Source organism: Aphidius gifuensis, linkage group LG2, assembly GCF_014905175.1.
Source record: "Aphidius gifuensis isolate YNYX2018 linkage group LG2, ASM1490517v1, whole genome shotgun sequence".
NCBI classification, from domain to species: Eukaryota; Metazoa; Arthropoda; class Insecta; order Hymenoptera; family Braconidae; genus Aphidius; species Aphidius gifuensis.
This window is the reverse complement of record NC_057789.1, coordinates 26,577,651-26,594,696: the sequence shown is the minus strand read 5'-3', so window position 1 is coordinate 26,594,696 and position 17,046 is coordinate 26,577,651. Positions and strand designations below refer to the sequence as shown.

Sequence of the window (17,046 nt, the reverse complement as noted above, 5' to 3'; positions counted from 1 at the left end):
TTTTTTTTTATCGATAAGGCTTAAAAAAAAATTATAAATAAATCTAAAAATCATTAGAAAAATATATAAATAAATTGTTTTATTTATTTTTTTTCTCTTTTAATTTAAGAAGGAATATTTAAAATCATATTAGTAATGGAAAAAAAAATTTATTCATTAAAAATAAACAAAGGAACATTTATTTATTATTTATTTTTTATAAATAATAAAAGCAATAATTAAATTGGACGAATAGTAATTTAATTTATTTTAAGAAGAGTTTGTACATTTGTATGTCTTTTATTTAATTAATTAATCCTAAAGTGTCATGTAAAAAATGAGTATATTTTTAAATCGTGCAATACTGAAATTAATCGTTGAACATTATTATTTTGTTTGTGCAATATTCAACGATAAATAAATTATAATTAATATTAATCTATTTCAAAACTAATTAAGGAAAAAATAATTAATACAAAAAATTATAAAAACAAATTCGTTGACTTGGCGAAATTTTTAAACAAAATACAATTTTTTAAACTGTTGAAATATTTTTTTTTTTTGATAATATAACAAACAGTTTTGATAGTACTCTAAATACATCTGCATTATTTACAGTTTAAATAAAAAAATAATTAACGTAAATTTATACAACTGAAAAGTTGGAAGAATTTTTCATTTGGCCGGTTATTTTTTTTTTATATTATGTTTTTATTTCTTTTTGTAAAATGGCAATTATTTAATTTAATAAATTATTTAAGTTTTTCATCAACAGAAAAAAAACTTTTGAATCATTATTTTAACTTGTAATCTTTGGCAATGATTCCAATAAATCGTTAAATTAATTTTACATAAAGAATTATTTATTTTTATATTTTTTATATCCCTCAATATTTTAGGATGGATCAATTGGACGTCCAAATAATTTTTCAAAAAAAAAAAATAGAGTAAAACGCATTATTTGGCTATTTTTTTTTTCCATCAGACATTATTCTATTATTTTTTTTCGATAAAAACATAATGATATATTTTAAGACATTATTATTAAAAAATTTTTAAAAATTATCACAATAAATATTATGAATAAATTATTGACAAGTCAAATATCAATGGACACTTGATATTCCTTGTAACATGACTAAAATATTATCTAGCTCTTGACGAAAATAACACAATTTTTTATTTTTATCATTGTCATCTTTACAATCATTGCATTGTTTTTTATTTCTCAACAAATCACGTATTAAATTTTGCAATGTTTTTTCACGATTTTCATGACGTTGTTGTAATATTAATATTTTATCTTGTAAATATTGTAATTGTTGTGTTTCAGGTGTCGTTAAATATTTATTTTTTTCACTTAGAATTTTAATTTTATTTTCCAAATGTTCTCTTTCAACTTTTAGCACAACAACTTGTTCTTTATAATCACGTAGCTTTTCAATTTGTCCTTTTAAATGTGATATTATTGATGCTTGGGTATTTATTTGTCCTTGTAATTTAATTATATTTGAATCAAATAATTTATCACTGTATTCTTTGACAATATTATCAATTTCACGTTCATGTTCTTCTTGAAGAATATTTAAATCATGTAATCTACGATTTTTTAATGCATCAAAATCTTTATTTATTTTGTTTATTTCAATTTTTAAATTGTCATTTTCTAATTTTAATTTTTCAATACTAGCTGTATTATTATTTTCTGAATATTCAAGTGGATCATATAGCTTTTGATTTGAATTTGTTAATTTATTTTGTCCATTATAAATATTTGAATTATGATCATTTGTTTCATGGATTTTATTGTGACTAATTATTGTACGTGATTTTTCATTATTACGACGATCATGTAATAATTTTTCACGTTCTTTTTGTAAACGACGATTTGTTTTTTGTAATTCTTGTATTTCTTTTGTTAATTTTAATAATGTTTTATCTTTATTTGTTAATTCTAATTGTAATCCTCGTATTGTTGCAACAAGATGTGTATCTTCTTTATGATTTTGTGATTTTAAATTTATAGCTTTTATATTTTTGGATTCTTTTTTATCATCTTTGTTGTCAATTTTATCATCACGTCTAGCATCAACTGATTTATTTTCCATATTTTTTTCAATTGTTTGAGTTGACATGTCAAGTTTAACTTTGACATCTTTAATACATGATTTATTTAATTTATCCTCAAGCTCATAAACTTGAGCTGAATATTTATTTTTCATTTCATTAAATTTTGCTTGTAACTCTGTTAATTTTTCTTGATTTGTAAATTCATTTGCTTTATTTTCATTTTCCAGTGTTGCTATTCTATCTTCAAGTAGTTTAACTTTTTCTAAATTTAACTTTTCATTATCTGATTTTGCTGTTAATATTAGAGCTGATACTGAATCTGGATTTTTACGTTTTAATATTCTTTCCATTTCACGAACTTGACGATTTAAATCAAGTATTTTTTTATTATCAAGAATAACTTGATCTTTTAATTTTTGTGTTAATACTTTTTCACGTTCAACATGACTTTTTGATATTGATAATTTTTCAATATAACTTTTTTCTTTTGTACGTAAATCAATTAATTCATTTTCAAGTGGTATTATGGCATTTTGAAATTTATCAAATTCACATTTTGTTAATTTTAGCTTTTCAGTTTTACTTGTTAATTCAATTTTTAATTCTTCCATTTTACGTCGTGTTTCCATTTCATGTATACTCATTGATTTTAATCTTTCAGTTATAAATTTATCTTTTGTTGTTAATTGTTGTTTAAACATTGACAATTCTTCTTGTGATAAACTTATTTGTTGACTCAAATCATCATTGTTCATTATCAAATCAGAATTTTTAGCTCGTAAATCAGTTATTTCAATATTTAATTTTAAAATTTCTTCTTTTAAATCTTTTATTTGATCTGTTAATATTTTTATTTTATCATCATTAACACTGTCATCAACAATTATTGGCTTATTTTTATTTAATTGTTTCAACTCTTGTATTTTTAATTCTTCATTAAGTCTTTTTGTTTCAATTAGTAGCTTTTTATTCTCATTTTCATATGTTAAAATAACATTTTCTTGTCTTTCAAGTTCTTTTTCAAATAACATTATTTTATTATCTGAATTATTTATTTCAGCTATTTGATTTTTATTTGAATTATTATCATTTAAATTTAATGATAATTCATCAATTTTAGATTTTTGTATTATTGTTTGTTTTTTTAATGCAAATAATTCTTCTTCAAATGAATTTCTCATACTTTGTATTTGTTGTTTATACAATTTTGCTTCTGATTCAATTTGATTTTTTAATAATGCATTTTTATGCTTTTCTTCTTGATACATTATTTCGAAATCTTGTTTTGTATAATTTTTTCTTGTTTCAACATTAGCCAATGATTGTTTAACAATTGTTTCTGGATTTTTATTACGTTGTGAATTTTTATTTAACACTGTTGGCTTTTGTAATGTTGGTTTTATTGAAAATTTTACTTTTGATCCATATGATGATAAATTTTTCGTTAACAATTGAGATTTTTGTATTGGATTTTTTGAATATAAATTAATTCTTTTACCAACATCAGCTGATTTTGTAGGTCTAATATCATCAAGTGAAGATCTAAAAGAAGTACTTGGTTTTGGAAGTTGATCATAACTCTTTGATGGTCCAAGTGTTTTAGTTTTTTTAATCAATTTTTTATCATCTTGAATTGAAGACTTTCGATTGTTATTTTTATCATCATTTAAACTCAATGAAAATACAGTTGTTATTTCTTTATCATCATGATTTAATATTTTATTTTTATCATCATTTTGTAGATCTGTAATTTGTTGTTTATCTGTTGATGCTTTTTCAGCAATTAATTTTGGTATTTCATCGGCAAATAATTCAAGACGTGGTGTTAAACCAACATTATACAAATCATTTTGTGAATTTGATACTTTTATTATTTCACCTTTATTTTTATTGACATATTTATTTGTGTCATTCGTTATTGTTGTTTTTATTTTAACAGAATAATCATTGCTTGAATCAGAATCATTAAATTCATGTTTATTTTTAGCTTTATTAATTTTTTTAGCTTCATTTTCTAATATTTGAGTTATTTCTTTTTCTGGATATTCATTCTTTAAATTATCATCATTAGCTTCACATGGATTATTAGTATTATTATTACTATTTGTATCTGTTTGTCGTTCAAGTATTTTAATAAAATGTGAAAAGTCTTCTTGATCAAAACTTGGACTATCTGTTAATCCACCTTCAATTTTTTCACGTGAACGACGTAATAAACTATCAAAAAAATCTTTATCAGCATCAGTTAATTCTTTTTGTAAATTTTCATTATCATCATGTTGTTTATCTAATTTATTTTTATCATCAGACACTGAATGTCGCTCAATTGGATCATCTAAATCTGAACTACTTGATACTTCAATTTTATTATCATCAAATTTTTTCTTTTGATTTTCTAATGATAATGGTAGCTTTAAATTTTCAAATAAAATATGAAAGTCAGGACTATCTGTATTTTTTTTATCAACTTTTGGACTTTTAATATATTTTTTATGGATTTTTTTATCAACACCATGTTCAATTATATTAAATATATCATCTTCTAACATTTTAACACGATTATTATTTGTTTTATCAAATAATTGTATAACAGTATCAGTACCAGATGAATTTTTTGATAAACAAATATTTTTACGAACTAATTTTTCAGCTTCTTCAAGAAGTTCTTCAACTGATTTTTCTTCTTCTGTTTGATTTTTTGTTGAATTACCAGATTTTGTACGATCTGGTGCTGAATTTGGACTTAATTCTTCAGCAATTTTACTCATTTCTTCTAAAATACTACCAAAATCTTCATCAGTTGCATTCTCAAGATCTGAGTGATATTTGCTAAATGCTGATGAAGCAAATAAATCACAAAGTGTATCATCTTTGTCCTTGTTTTCCACTTCACTCTTTGGTAATCCCTGTTAATAATGAAAAAAAAAAATTATACAACTATTCTTTTTATCTGCAATTTGTAAAGATAACACGAAAACACTTACATTTGTCTGGCAGAGTTTTTCTTTAGCAAGAAATTCTTTCATTGATGATGGAATGTCTGGTGATGCCATAGACATAACATCTGATTTTTTACAACCAAGACGAGTGTCTGGATATTTTAAACATTCATTTTCTTGGATTAATTTTGATTCATGTTGATGATGATCATGATGTGTCAATGGTGTCTGATTAATATCCAGTTGATCTAAATTTCTTGATGATTTTATAGATTTATTTGTGCATTCATCACTAATGCTGATACTCAATGATGTGTTGATACTGTCCTCTTCAGCAATCTCAAGCTAAATGAAATTAAGAAAAATTAATATTTATAGAACTTTATAATCCAATGATGGCAATAAAAAACATCCACGCCTCAAAAAGCCAAGAGATAATAAATTTAATGCAAAAAAAAAAGAAAAAAAGAAAAAATCAATCAAATCTACAGTTCAACACAATATAGTACATTGACTGAGACAAACAAAAAAAAAAGGGATTTCCATCAACAAAAAAACAGAAAGAAAGTACTTATTGTTAATTAAATGATTATTTAAATATTTAAAATATCAACAATGATTGTTAAAGTTTATAATGATGTTTTAAAGAATTATTTAAAGAAATCAGATAAAATAATTATTCAAGTTATTACTTACACTTTCGTCTTGATCAAGTTCTTGTATTCCTTCAGTCATTTTAACGCTGAATGAACTTTCTAATTAATAAACAAAACAATTATATTTAATCCGGTCATTTTGGCGTTACTAGACATTGTATTGTTTGTTTGTTGTTTTCAAGTGTTTATTAAAAAAAAAATGACTGTCCATTGGGGAGAGGCAAAGAGAGAGCGCCATTGAAGACAGAGAAAAAAAAAATAATACAGCGACATAAATATTTGTAAACTTGCCTTTAAGAATTCAGTCGCTGAAACCTGAATAATAATTATAATAATTAATAAAATTAATATTATTAAAAAAAATTATTAAATAAAATTAAAATTATTAAAAACTTTTACAAAATTTTTTATTTTGTTTAAACTAATTTTTATTTTTATAAAATCAAAAATAAAATAAATATAAACAACAAAAATCATACAAGTTTGAATTAGATGAAGTTTATTTTTATACATTAGTTATATTTAAATAAATATAAAATTTTTAATTAATTAAATATTCAACAAGCTATATACTTAATTATTAATTAAATATAATTATTTATCTAAAATTTTTTTTTTTTATTATTTTTTCTAGCAACTTAAACTATAAACTATAATGTAAATATACATTCTCTTTTTTTAACGTTTTTGTTATCCAATGGTATATTCTTTTTTAAGTAATTTATAAATATATTATTCAAAAAACAAACGTTAAAATTATGAAAAACATATTATAATTTTAAAAAATCATAAAGTGTAAATAAATATTCAAATAATTGTATATTTCTTTCTCTTTTTTCTTTTGTAAATCATGTTAAAACAATTTACCTTGTGATTATTGTTTTAACTAAAAAAAAACAAAAGAAAAAATGGATCAAATTTAACCAGCAATTTGCTCGCATATCATAAAATGATTAAATTTTTAAATATAATCTAATATTTTCGTTAAGTGAAAAGAAAAAAAAAAAAACTAATTGATTATCGTTTGTTGCTAAAAAGTGATAATGATAATTATTGCTATTAAATATAGAATGTTGATGAAAATAAAATATCTAAGAGTATTATATTATCATTATCTTATCATGAAATTAATATCAAGTTAATAATATTTATCGTGTCTCACAGTAGCATGGATGAAGTCTAAGAATTTCTCTACTACTAAATTTTTCGCAGCACAATTTACAAATGTAATTATGTTTTGTTTTTAAATTTAAACATTTATCATCACTCTTAATGACAAGTAACTTTCCTGACCTCAATTCTTTTTTATCCTCATTATTAGCACGTAATTTATATTTTTTTTGAACAATTTTAGTCATTGGTTTTTGTATTGAACCATTTTTTGTTATTCTCAATGAATAATTTGAACTTTTATCATCATATTTTTCAATTTTAATACAATTTTTAACATCAACTGTTGAATTAATTAATGACTTCTTTAAATTATCATCAAGTTTTTTAATATTTAATTTATCAATTTTAACTTCAGCATGTTTTTGTAATTTTTTATCATTTTTTAACATACTTATTATATTTTTAATATGACTATTTTTATCAATTTTAGATTTATATTTTTTTTTATCTAACAAATTACGTGGTCTACGTAGGGGTGATCTATTTTCAAATAAATTAATTGAATTTTTTAAATGTAATATTGGTGATAATTTTTTTTTTAAATGTGAATTTTTATTATCAATTGTATTTGGTATTTCTAATATAAAATTTGACTGTACTTGACGATCATGAATTTCATTTTCAATATCACGTGTTCTTATTGTTTTTTTTTTTTCACATTTTGTTGATGGTGATAAAAATAAATTTTTTTTAATAGTATCAATTTGTAATTTTTTATTATTACTATTGTTAAATATATTATCTGAATTATTATTATTATTATTGAATTCTTCTAATTTATTTTTAAGTTTAAATAATGATATTATTTCTTTATCATTTTGGGAATTTTGTGAATTTATTAATTGGCTTTTAATAGTTGAAGGGTTGTTGGGATTTTCAATGATAATTTCATCATCACAATTTGATGATACTGATTCACTTGAATCTGTTAAAATTATTGTTTCAATTGAATTTGATGAACTACTATTTTCTAATTCAATTACGGATTCAAGTGAATTTGTTGGTGATATACTTTTATTGTTCATAACAATATTATCAGTTTCATCAATACGTTCTTCAACTTCTGTTTTAATATTATTATTGTCAAGTGTGACCATTGTAATACCATTTTTTTTAAATGGTGTTTTACTCTTTTTCATCCAAATTAATTTCTCCTTGAAATTATTGTCTGTCTGTAAAACTGCTGTGTAAAATTTGTAAGTTGAATCAAGTCGTTGACAACAAATGTGACACATTGTTTTTGGCAGAGGTTCACAAGCATGTACCTGGTGAAAATAAAAATTTATTTATTTAATTTTTAGCTACTCAATAAATGACAAAAAAAAATTGAAATAAAGAGATAACACTTGACTCTTATCAGAAGCAATCTTTTTTTGTTGAAAATAATTAAAATATTCTTACGTAAATTGGAAAAATTGTGTGGATTTGATGAAGATATCTTTGATCTGTATCAAATAAATTAACAACAGTTGTATCAATTGTCTGTATCCCACACAAACGACAAACAGAATTTGTTTGTAAATTATCTTCCATTTTTCCCACAAAAAAAAAAAGAAAATCACAACAACAAAGAAATTTTAACAAATATTTTTGGCGTCATAAATTTTTTTTAACAAAATTTATTATATTATTTATCATTTAATAATAATAATAATATTAAATAACATTAATTTAATTTTATTATAATTAAGTTAAAAATAGACAAAACGTGGATGGCGTTTTCAAGATAGCCTAAAATTTCTCAATGTTTTTGTGTTTACATAGTTTTGTGTATTGTTTTTTATGGAAATTTTAGGAAGATTATTTTTGATGGTCCACAAGCGTACATTTCCGTCATCTTACAAGATAAAAGATACTGAAATTATTTCTCCCACAATAAACAACAGCCGCCTGTTGCGTTTACACGATTAAATTTTACTTTCTTTTTCTTAATTCACGCACGAATCAACGACGCACGAAAAAGATGGAACTAGAAAATAAAAAAAAAAAAATATGCCTCAACAACAAAATGACTCTATGTTTACAAGGTCATTGATGAATCCAAGTTATCCAATAAAATGGTCAGTAACACTCGTGATTGATTACAGTTATAATTTAGAAAAAATGCCAAAAAATATTTATACATTACTTGGAAAGTAAATTGTTTTACGATAATTGAGAGAAAATTATATTGCTAAAATTTGCGGGAAATAAATGGGATAAAAATAAAAATGGCTGAATAGATATTTTTTTTTTTTTATTTTATTATTATTTTTTTCTGCCATTTTTTTTTTTTACTTTCTCTTTTATTTTTTTATTTGAAAGAGGGCGTTAGTGAATTGTTGTCGGCCATTTTGAGACACACAATCACAGCTGTCTACAGCTGTCACAAGTAAATAAATAAAAACGTAGAAAATACGTAAATAAAAAACATTTTGTTGTTAATTTTTAATATAAAACAATAATTAATTTAATATAATAAAAATGTCAGAAGCATCAGGGTCTGTTGAAAAAACAGCTTCTCAGAAAACAGTTGAAAGAATTCTTAAGCTTCGTGATTTACATGCAAAAAGGGTAATTTATTATTAAAAAAAAATATATATTTATCAACAATTACAACAATATTTATTTGTTTACTTATAAATTAAATGAAAATTTTAGAATGAAGCTAGAGCACAAAATCACCTAGAAGTTCTTGAAGAGGATAAAAGAAAAAACTTACCAACAAATTGGGAGTCAAGAAAACGACAAGCTGAATGGATTATGAAAGATGAAGCTGCAAGAAAAGAAGCAGAAGAAAAAGTGAGTATTATTAATATAAATAAATATAAATCAGATATATAATTTAATGTTGTAATTTATTTAAGGGTTTAAATTATGAAAGACAACAGTTGTTAAATCTTGATGCAACTGAAGCTGAACGTATTGCACGTAAAAAAAATAAAAAAAATCCAGATACTGGTTTTGCTGATTATGAACAAGCAACAATAAGACAATACACTAGATTAGTGAGAGGTATAAAACCAGACATGGAAAAATATGAAGAAGAAAAAGCAAAACTTGGTCCAGCTTTTTATGGTGATAAAAATACAATACTTCATGGTTTAAATCCAGATAAAAAAGATGCTATTGATAGAATGGTTGATGATCTTGAAAAACAGTATGTTATTATTTATTTAAAAAATATTAATATTAATATTGCTGTTTAACTAACTAAATTATTTATCAACAGAGTTGCAAGACGTGAAAAATACAGCAGAAGGAGAACTCACAATGACGATGCTGATATTGATTACATCAATGAAAGAAATGCTAAATTTAACAGCAAGCTTGAAAGATTTTATGGAGAACATACGAGAGAAACAAAACTCAATTTGGAAAGAGGAACAGCTATTTAAAATTTCCTCAAAGGTAAATTGAAAGCTCAAAATTTATTTTATTATTTTATTGATCTTTTAGTTAAATTAAATTAAAAACTTTTTTTGTTTTTCATATTTGATTTTTTATTTTAACAATTAAATATCTAAAAACAATATTTTTATTAATTGAATGCAATTATCTATATAATTTAAAGAAAAATAAATTAATTAAAAATATAAATAATTTAAATATATATATTTTTTTTTGTTTATTATTTACAGAATTTAGGTTTTCATTGGCATGTTGATAAACTTCAAACAACCCAACTGTGTACAGTACCTAAAATAATAATAATAGTTATAATTTAAACTATTTTATTAAATAATATCAAATAAATCTTACTTCTTTGTGGAAAGTTGTGATGATGAGTAACTCGTATGTGAATATCTTGGGTCTCTCCTAAAATTTATTTTACATTTTTCATTTATTATTAATAATACTAAAATTATATAAACAAATAAAATATTCATTATCAAATTAAATTTAATAATTTCTTTTTATTATTATTTGCACACTCAATTATTTATTTTAAATAAAAAACTTAGTTGATTATTTTTAATTAACTATAGAAAAAAAATTAATAACAGTAAAAAAAAAAAAAAAAGACTATCACAAAATATTTCGGACGGACTTATAAGCTAAAAACCACACAAAAAAAATTAAAAAATAGTAGCTTCATGCATAGTTAATAATAATAAAAAAAATTGTTTATTATTCTTGTAAATTAAACTCGTGAGCTTGGTTGATTAAAATGATCAGGTTGAAAGGACATTGAAGGCTGATTATCATCAACAGGTATTGGATTTGATTCAGGCTTTGTACCTGTATCATGATCCGAAAATCTGAGCATATCACATTGCTCACAACTGTCCATTAATGGATGATTATTAAAGGTACACATACGACAAACCCACGAGGGTCCATCACGATTATTATCATTGTCTTGATTTTGTGTTGGTATTTGCCAGACTGGTGGAACACTGGGCAATGATGGTGCTGGTGGTGGTGGTGCTACTGATGATGTTATAAAATTTGTAAAATTTAATGTTTGACCAGTATATATTCCTTGATAAAATTCCTCATTTGTTTCACCAAGTGGTACTGCAATTAAACAATATAATTATGATTTTTTTTAATTTTTTTTTTTTCAATAATTTTATATTTTACCTCTTGGATCTGTCGTTTTGTCAACTTTGGCAGTTAATATTTTACACTCTTCTTGAAGTTGATAAATATCACTTTCAATTTTTCTCTTAAACGTCTGAAAAATTGTTTTTATTTTCTTTATTATTATTATTATTATTATTATAAGTATATAAAATTAATTAATTTTTTACCTCTGGTGAAATTGAACGATCAAGAGGATCTCTCAGTCGTTGTTCTCTTTTCATAGCTTCACTCAATGATTGTAATTCTTTTTTCATTGTTTCAAGTCTCACTTTCTCGGCTTTGAGTTCTTTTGCCAGTTTGTCTTTTCTGATAAGTTGTTGGAAAACAAGTTCTCTCTGTTGTTCTGACACTGTTAAAAATATTAATAAAAATAAATAAATACATAGTCTTAATTTATTAATATATAATTTTCTTTTACTTTTTATTATTCTACGTGGCTCAAAACTAATATCCCAAAATTCGTTTGGACATTAAAAAAAGCTACGTGATAAACCGACAAATGTTGATAACAAAAGTGATAAATAAATTCCTCCAATTAACTTACAAATACATTTAAAAAATATTTAAAATTAAATATGAAAAACACAATAGATGTCAGTGAATGATAAAAATAAAAAAACAATTTTTAAAACATCAGGTGGTATAGATAAAATAAAAAACTAAAATATCTATCAATAGACTTTGAAACAGCATGGGTCAGGAATTTGTAAATACCACATTTATTTATCTTGTATAATAAAAATGAATATTTAGCTGAGAATGAATATTAAAATTTAAATATTAAAAAAAATAAAAATTAAAAATTAAATACCTTTATTCAAAGGAGATTGATTTGGATTATTTTCTTTAGTTTCTTGATGTTCCCATTTTGTATCTGATGACAATATTGATTGAAAAAGTGAGGGTGTCGTTGGCAAGCTATTTGTTGAATTATTATTCGTTGGTGCTGAAGGTGTCGTTGGGGCAGACATTGTCATTGTTGGTCTTGACAATTGGCTCAAATTACCAGTTGGAAGTCCTTGATTAAAATTTACAATAATTAAAATAATGTATTACTATTTAAAATATCAAAAAATAAATACCTGTTGGTCTTTGAATAGCTTCCTGAATAACAGGAATCAATGAATTTGGTCTCATGCTATTGTTTGTTGGTCTTATTCTTGTTGAAGCAACACTACCAACATTTGCTGGACTAATACTTATTTGTAATCGACTCTGAAAACCTCGAGGATCTAATGATGAACTTGAGTATGTTAAACTTGAACCTTTTGATCTTATATCAATTGGTGCTTGTGGATCAGATGATGGTGGTCTAAGTGTTAAACTAACTGATGTATAACTTCTTGTATTTGAATCATTGTTTGTTTGTTTATTTGTATCAATTGATTTTTTATCAATATGACCAGCTGATGGACTACAAGCAACATTAACATTAACTTCAAATCCTGATGTTTTATCAAATTTAATATTATCACATTTTTCATTTAATTTTTCATCAATTGGTAATTTTAAGCAGTCATTATTATTTAATTTTTTAATTGGTGTTGATTGATGTAAATCATCAAAAAAATTTCCAACTGTAACAGTTGGAGGAGCAGAAAATGGTGCAGGTTTTAAATTAGTTGAATTTAATGCTGATAGTGGTGGTGGCGGTGATGGTGGTGGTTGTATTCGTGAACGATTTTTCGATAAATTTTCATGTGCTGGATCAATATCAAGTGATACTGGTCTATTTGCACGTAATTGTTGATATTTTTTATGATTATTAATAATTAATGGTACAGAATTATCACGACGTTGTTGTGATGGTGCTGGTGGTGGAAATGCCCCAGGTGATGGACGTGTTTGTTGAGTTTCTTGGAGACTTTTTGTACATATCTCACGGTCATAACTATTCTGCAACATATTATTAAATAAAATTTTATTTAATATGCTAATAAAAAATAATAAACGTATAAAAATACAAAATTAAATAACAAGAAACTAGATGAATTTGTGAGATTGTTATTGGGATTAAAATATTAAAATAAAAATAAATAAAATAATTTCTTGACATGTCATTGTATACCTGGGCAATGCACTGTGCCACAACGTGATCTGGTAGAGCAGGAAATTGTTGTTTCAGCTCATGAAATAGCTGCATGATGGCGATGTTAGAGCAGTGGCACTCTCCCATCGTAGGACCCCATTATCCTGGTGGACGCTACCTAAATTAATATATATATCATAAAATGACTTACAGAATATAATTTTATTATAATTAATTAATCAAAGTAAATTTGTGTTCAATATATTTTGGAGGATATTTAGTTGTGGCACCACATTAAAATCTCACAATAATTATCTCAATCAAATTCATCCAAGATCCAACTAATAGATATAGTTTTAGCAAAAAAATAAAAATAATAATAATTGTAAAGAATTTATTGCATCAAATTGACCCATATATATTCAAGTCACAATATATATATTATGCTGCATATAAATAATTTAATTATATGTGGCAATTGGTATATAAAATAAATTTTTTCTTAATGTGTGTATATGTATGAATTTTGGCAAAGATTTTGATGCGCTTGATTCAGACACCTGTGCAACGTAAGAGTGCTACATAATTAGTCAGTACCATGTGTGTTTATTTCTTTTTGTCTTGATAATTATTTGTTTTTTTTTTTTATTTTATCTTTTGCTTGTATACATCAAGTACAGCTATTTATCTTTTTAATTTTCATAATTTTAAATCTATTTATTTTGTCTCTCAGAGATACAAGAATATTATCCAAAAATATAGTAGGATAATGCAACACATCATAACTCATTTATCTTGGACATTTTAGTTTTAAATACTGACCCACCATTAGGCCTACTTACTCAACCGAATTTTCCACACACTTAAGAGCAAGTCTCAACTGTAATTCCAGGATTAAAATAACACGTTCCAAATGATTTAAAACAGACTTTTGGGAGCAAGACAAAAAAAGTATGAAAAATAAAATTTAGTGAAAAAAAAAAAAAAAATGAGAGAAGAAGAGAGAGGTGTTAGTTTTTTTTTTTTTTTCTTTTTTTTAAAAAAGAAAACTGGAATTTTGTAGATTTTGGATGACAGCCATTTTTAAGGGGAATTTTTCGTATATATCTAATGATGATTTTTGGCACAAGTTAATTCTTTTTCATCATTATATATTAATCAAAAAAAAAAATACATATATTATTTACTTTGTTGCACTACATAGTATTACTAAAAAAGAAAAAATTAATCCAACATAATTTTTATTGACAGAGAAATTAATAAATTAATAATTAAAAATTCAAATGGAAATTATTAAAAATATTTGTGTCATTATTATAATAGTATGTTGAATTTTAAATGTAGCTGAGAGAATACAAGTGATGATGATGATGAAAATGTGTAAAAAGAAAAAGAGAAAAAAAAAAAATGAAAACAGTGGTAATTGTAGATGAGTTGACACAGTCACTTGCATTCCATTTGAATCCTTGACTTGTCTTGTTCTTCCTCATTTAAATGTATACATGAAATATATAGATTTTCTCTCAGTGAAAATTGCCGACAAAACATAAGCTGTTTGTCGACATGTGGTATTTTATTCGCACTCATTTGTCTTTAATACATGTCTTACACGGTTATTTTACTCTACGAATATTTCGACAAATACCAATCTATTATGCCAAACTTACACTGACACTTTTATATGATGCAAAAATGTCATTAATTTACATTGCCAATTAACACGTGTCATAATAAATTTAATTGTATTCTTTATTTTTTATCTACTTTGTAAGTTTTACTAATTTTTTTCCCACAAAATGTTAGTGTATTATGTAATTGAATTTAAAAAATTATTGAACTATGAAAAATTGATTAACGGTCTAGGAATTTTTTAGTCAACAAATATTTATCCACATCAAAAAAAATAAAATAAAATAATTGACACAAAACGTTTCGAGATTTTAGTATTACAACGTTGAACCAAAAATAAACATTAACATGAAAATAATCTTGCATATTCATTCTTTTTTTATCTTTGTTTTAAAATATTTTATATTATTATATTTTTTCTCTTCATTCTATTATACTCACTCCAAATGTATTTGAAAATTTAATTTTTAATTATTCTGAAATATTAATATAAATATATTTACAATTTTTATTAATAACTTTTTTGTGTTTTTTAAATAAAAAAAAAAGCAAAAAAAAAATGGTATTAATTTTCGCGGTAATTTATTGAAAAATAGGAGACATGATTTTGTAATACATAATCCAATTTAAGCTTATGAATTTGATTGGTAAATAAATATGCACGTGATGAAATAGTCTAATCGATAAAACAGAAAATGGCCAAAACAAATAATAATGACAACTGTTAAACGAGTCTCTAAAAATCCTACAATAAATTTTAACAATAATCAATTAATAAATAATAAAAACACTCACAATAAAAAACCAAAATAATTCATAATAAATAATACAATATTAATAATTATTAAAAATATAAAATGTTTTTATTATAGGTTATGTGTTATATTATTTTTTTAATATTCAACACCGGTTGAAAAAAAATAAATAACAATTATTATTTTTATCTAAAAATATCAACTAATATCTATTTTTCATTGGCATAATAATTTAGAGATTAAAAATCTATAGATTTGTATTTTTATTTAATAAGAAAAACAATATTTTTAAATTGAAAAAAAAAAATAAATAAATAAAAACAACAAACGTAGACATATGGCCAACTTTTATATAATAAAAAAAATATTTCCCATCTTGATGATTTGTTTAAAAATAAAAAAATATATCTAGTGTTATTTATAATATTTTTACTAAATTATTAAACATACCAGACGACGATCATCGAGACGTCCAGATGTAAGCACCTTCACAATCACAAAATCAAAATACTTTTTGTAGTTTTTCTTACAAAAATTGCGTAGGAGTTAACTGTAGATAAATCACCTATTTAATAAGTCAATATATATTTTTAATTATCACTTTAAATACACAATATTTAATTTTTAAAATATCATTTTAATAGTGTTTATTTTATTTACTTTACCTTTTATATTATTATTGTTATTTAATGATGAAAAGATTGCAAGGTGATGGAGCGCGATAAGACGACAAATACATACGTCGTCCATCGGGGAACACTGATCAGCTGTGCAATTTTGATGGCGGCGAAATCATGAAGACTAGAGACCTCTAGAGACAATATTGTGCAATATTGTAATTTAAATGTTTCGCTATCAATATATTTTTTATTTTTCTAATGTTAATTTTTATAAAATCGTGTGAAATAATTATCGAAAAAAAATTAAAGTATTTAAAATAATTATTAATCAATTTTTTCGTGTCGGAAAAATTTCAAACATTATACGGGATGCCTAGGACTGATATTTGAAGTAATATTGATTGGTGGAAAAAATCTCTCCAGATTTTCTCCGGATTTCTACTTAATTAAGACATTCGGAAATTTAACGGAGTAATCTCGGACTATTTTCATTTTTCATTATACTTTAGATTTTTTTCAAAAAAATTCGGAGAAAATCGGAAGAAACTCCGGAATAATATTTCTCCGGAAGTCTCAGTTGCGTAGAAAATCCGCAGAGAAAATCTGGAGAGATTATTTCTATCAGGG

The 17,046-nt window shown here is 23.6% G+C and overlaps 4 protein-coding genes across 6 annotated transcripts; 1 reads left to right on the top strand and 3 right to left on the bottom strand.

Moving 5' to 3' along the window:
• Positions 1-798: 798 nt before the first annotated feature.
• On the bottom strand, positions 799-5,883 carry LOC122849912 (protein PFC0760c-like). The gene is made up of 3 exons (XM_044148824.1): positions 5,685-5,883; positions 5,034-5,333; positions 799-4,955 (listed from the first exon to the last, which is right to left on the bottom strand). Exons 1-3 carry the CDS (start codon positions 5,721-5,723, stop codon positions 1,086-1,088), a joined length of 4,209 nt encoding a protein of 1,402 aa, XP_044004759.1. The 5' UTR covers positions 5,724-5,883; the 3' UTR covers positions 799-1,085.
• A 163-nt stretch (positions 5,884-6,046) lies between these two features.
• Positions 6,047-9,044, bottom strand: LOC122849910 (putative uncharacterized protein DDB_G0293878). Its single transcript, XM_044148822.1, has 2 exons — positions 8,219-9,044; positions 6,047-8,082 (listed from the first exon to the last, which is right to left on the bottom strand). The coding sequence occupies exons 1-2, from the start codon at positions 8,348-8,350 to the stop codon at positions 6,793-6,795; spliced, it is 1,422 nt and encodes a 473-aa protein (XP_044004757.1). The 5' UTR covers positions 8,351-9,044; the 3' UTR covers positions 6,047-6,792.
• Positions 9,045-9,153: 109 nt separating this feature from the next.
• LOC122849911 (pre-mRNA-splicing factor Syf2) lies at positions 9,154-10,549 on the top strand. The gene is made up of 5 exons (XM_044148823.1): positions 9,154-9,370; positions 9,458-9,598; positions 9,664-9,956; positions 10,029-10,207; positions 10,438-10,549. The coding sequence occupies exons 1-4, from the start codon at positions 9,281-9,283 to the stop codon at positions 10,192-10,194; spliced, it is 690 nt and encodes a 229-aa protein (XP_044004758.1). The 5' UTR covers positions 9,154-9,280; the 3' UTR covers positions 10,195-10,207; positions 10,438-10,549.
• LOC122849909 (mitogen-activated protein kinase kinase kinase 7-interacting protein 3 homolog) lies at positions 10,274-16,575 on the bottom strand. Of its 3 annotated transcripts, XM_044148821.1 has the most exons (10): positions 16,465-16,575; positions 16,250-16,364; positions 13,455-13,593; positions 12,469-13,282; positions 12,198-12,404; positions 11,554-11,735; positions 11,384-11,477; positions 11,039-11,317; positions 10,559-10,615; positions 10,274-10,495 (listed from the first exon to the last, which is right to left on the bottom strand). In XM_044148821.1, the coding sequence occupies exons 3-10, from the start codon at positions 13,560-13,562 to the stop codon at positions 10,470-10,472; spliced, it is 1,767 nt and encodes a 588-aa protein (XP_044004756.1). In that variant the 5' UTR covers positions 13,563-13,593; positions 16,250-16,364; positions 16,465-16,575; the 3' UTR covers positions 10,274-10,469. The 3 variants fall into 3 exon arrangements, with proteins under 3 accessions (XP_044004756.1, XP_044004755.1, XP_044004753.1); XM_044148820.1 differs by lacking the exon at positions 10,274-10,495 and having other exon boundaries at positions 10,521-10,615; XM_044148818.1 differs by lacking the exon at positions 10,274-10,495 and having other exon boundaries at positions 10,611-11,317.
• Between the last annotated feature and the right edge of the window lie 471 nt (positions 16,576-17,046).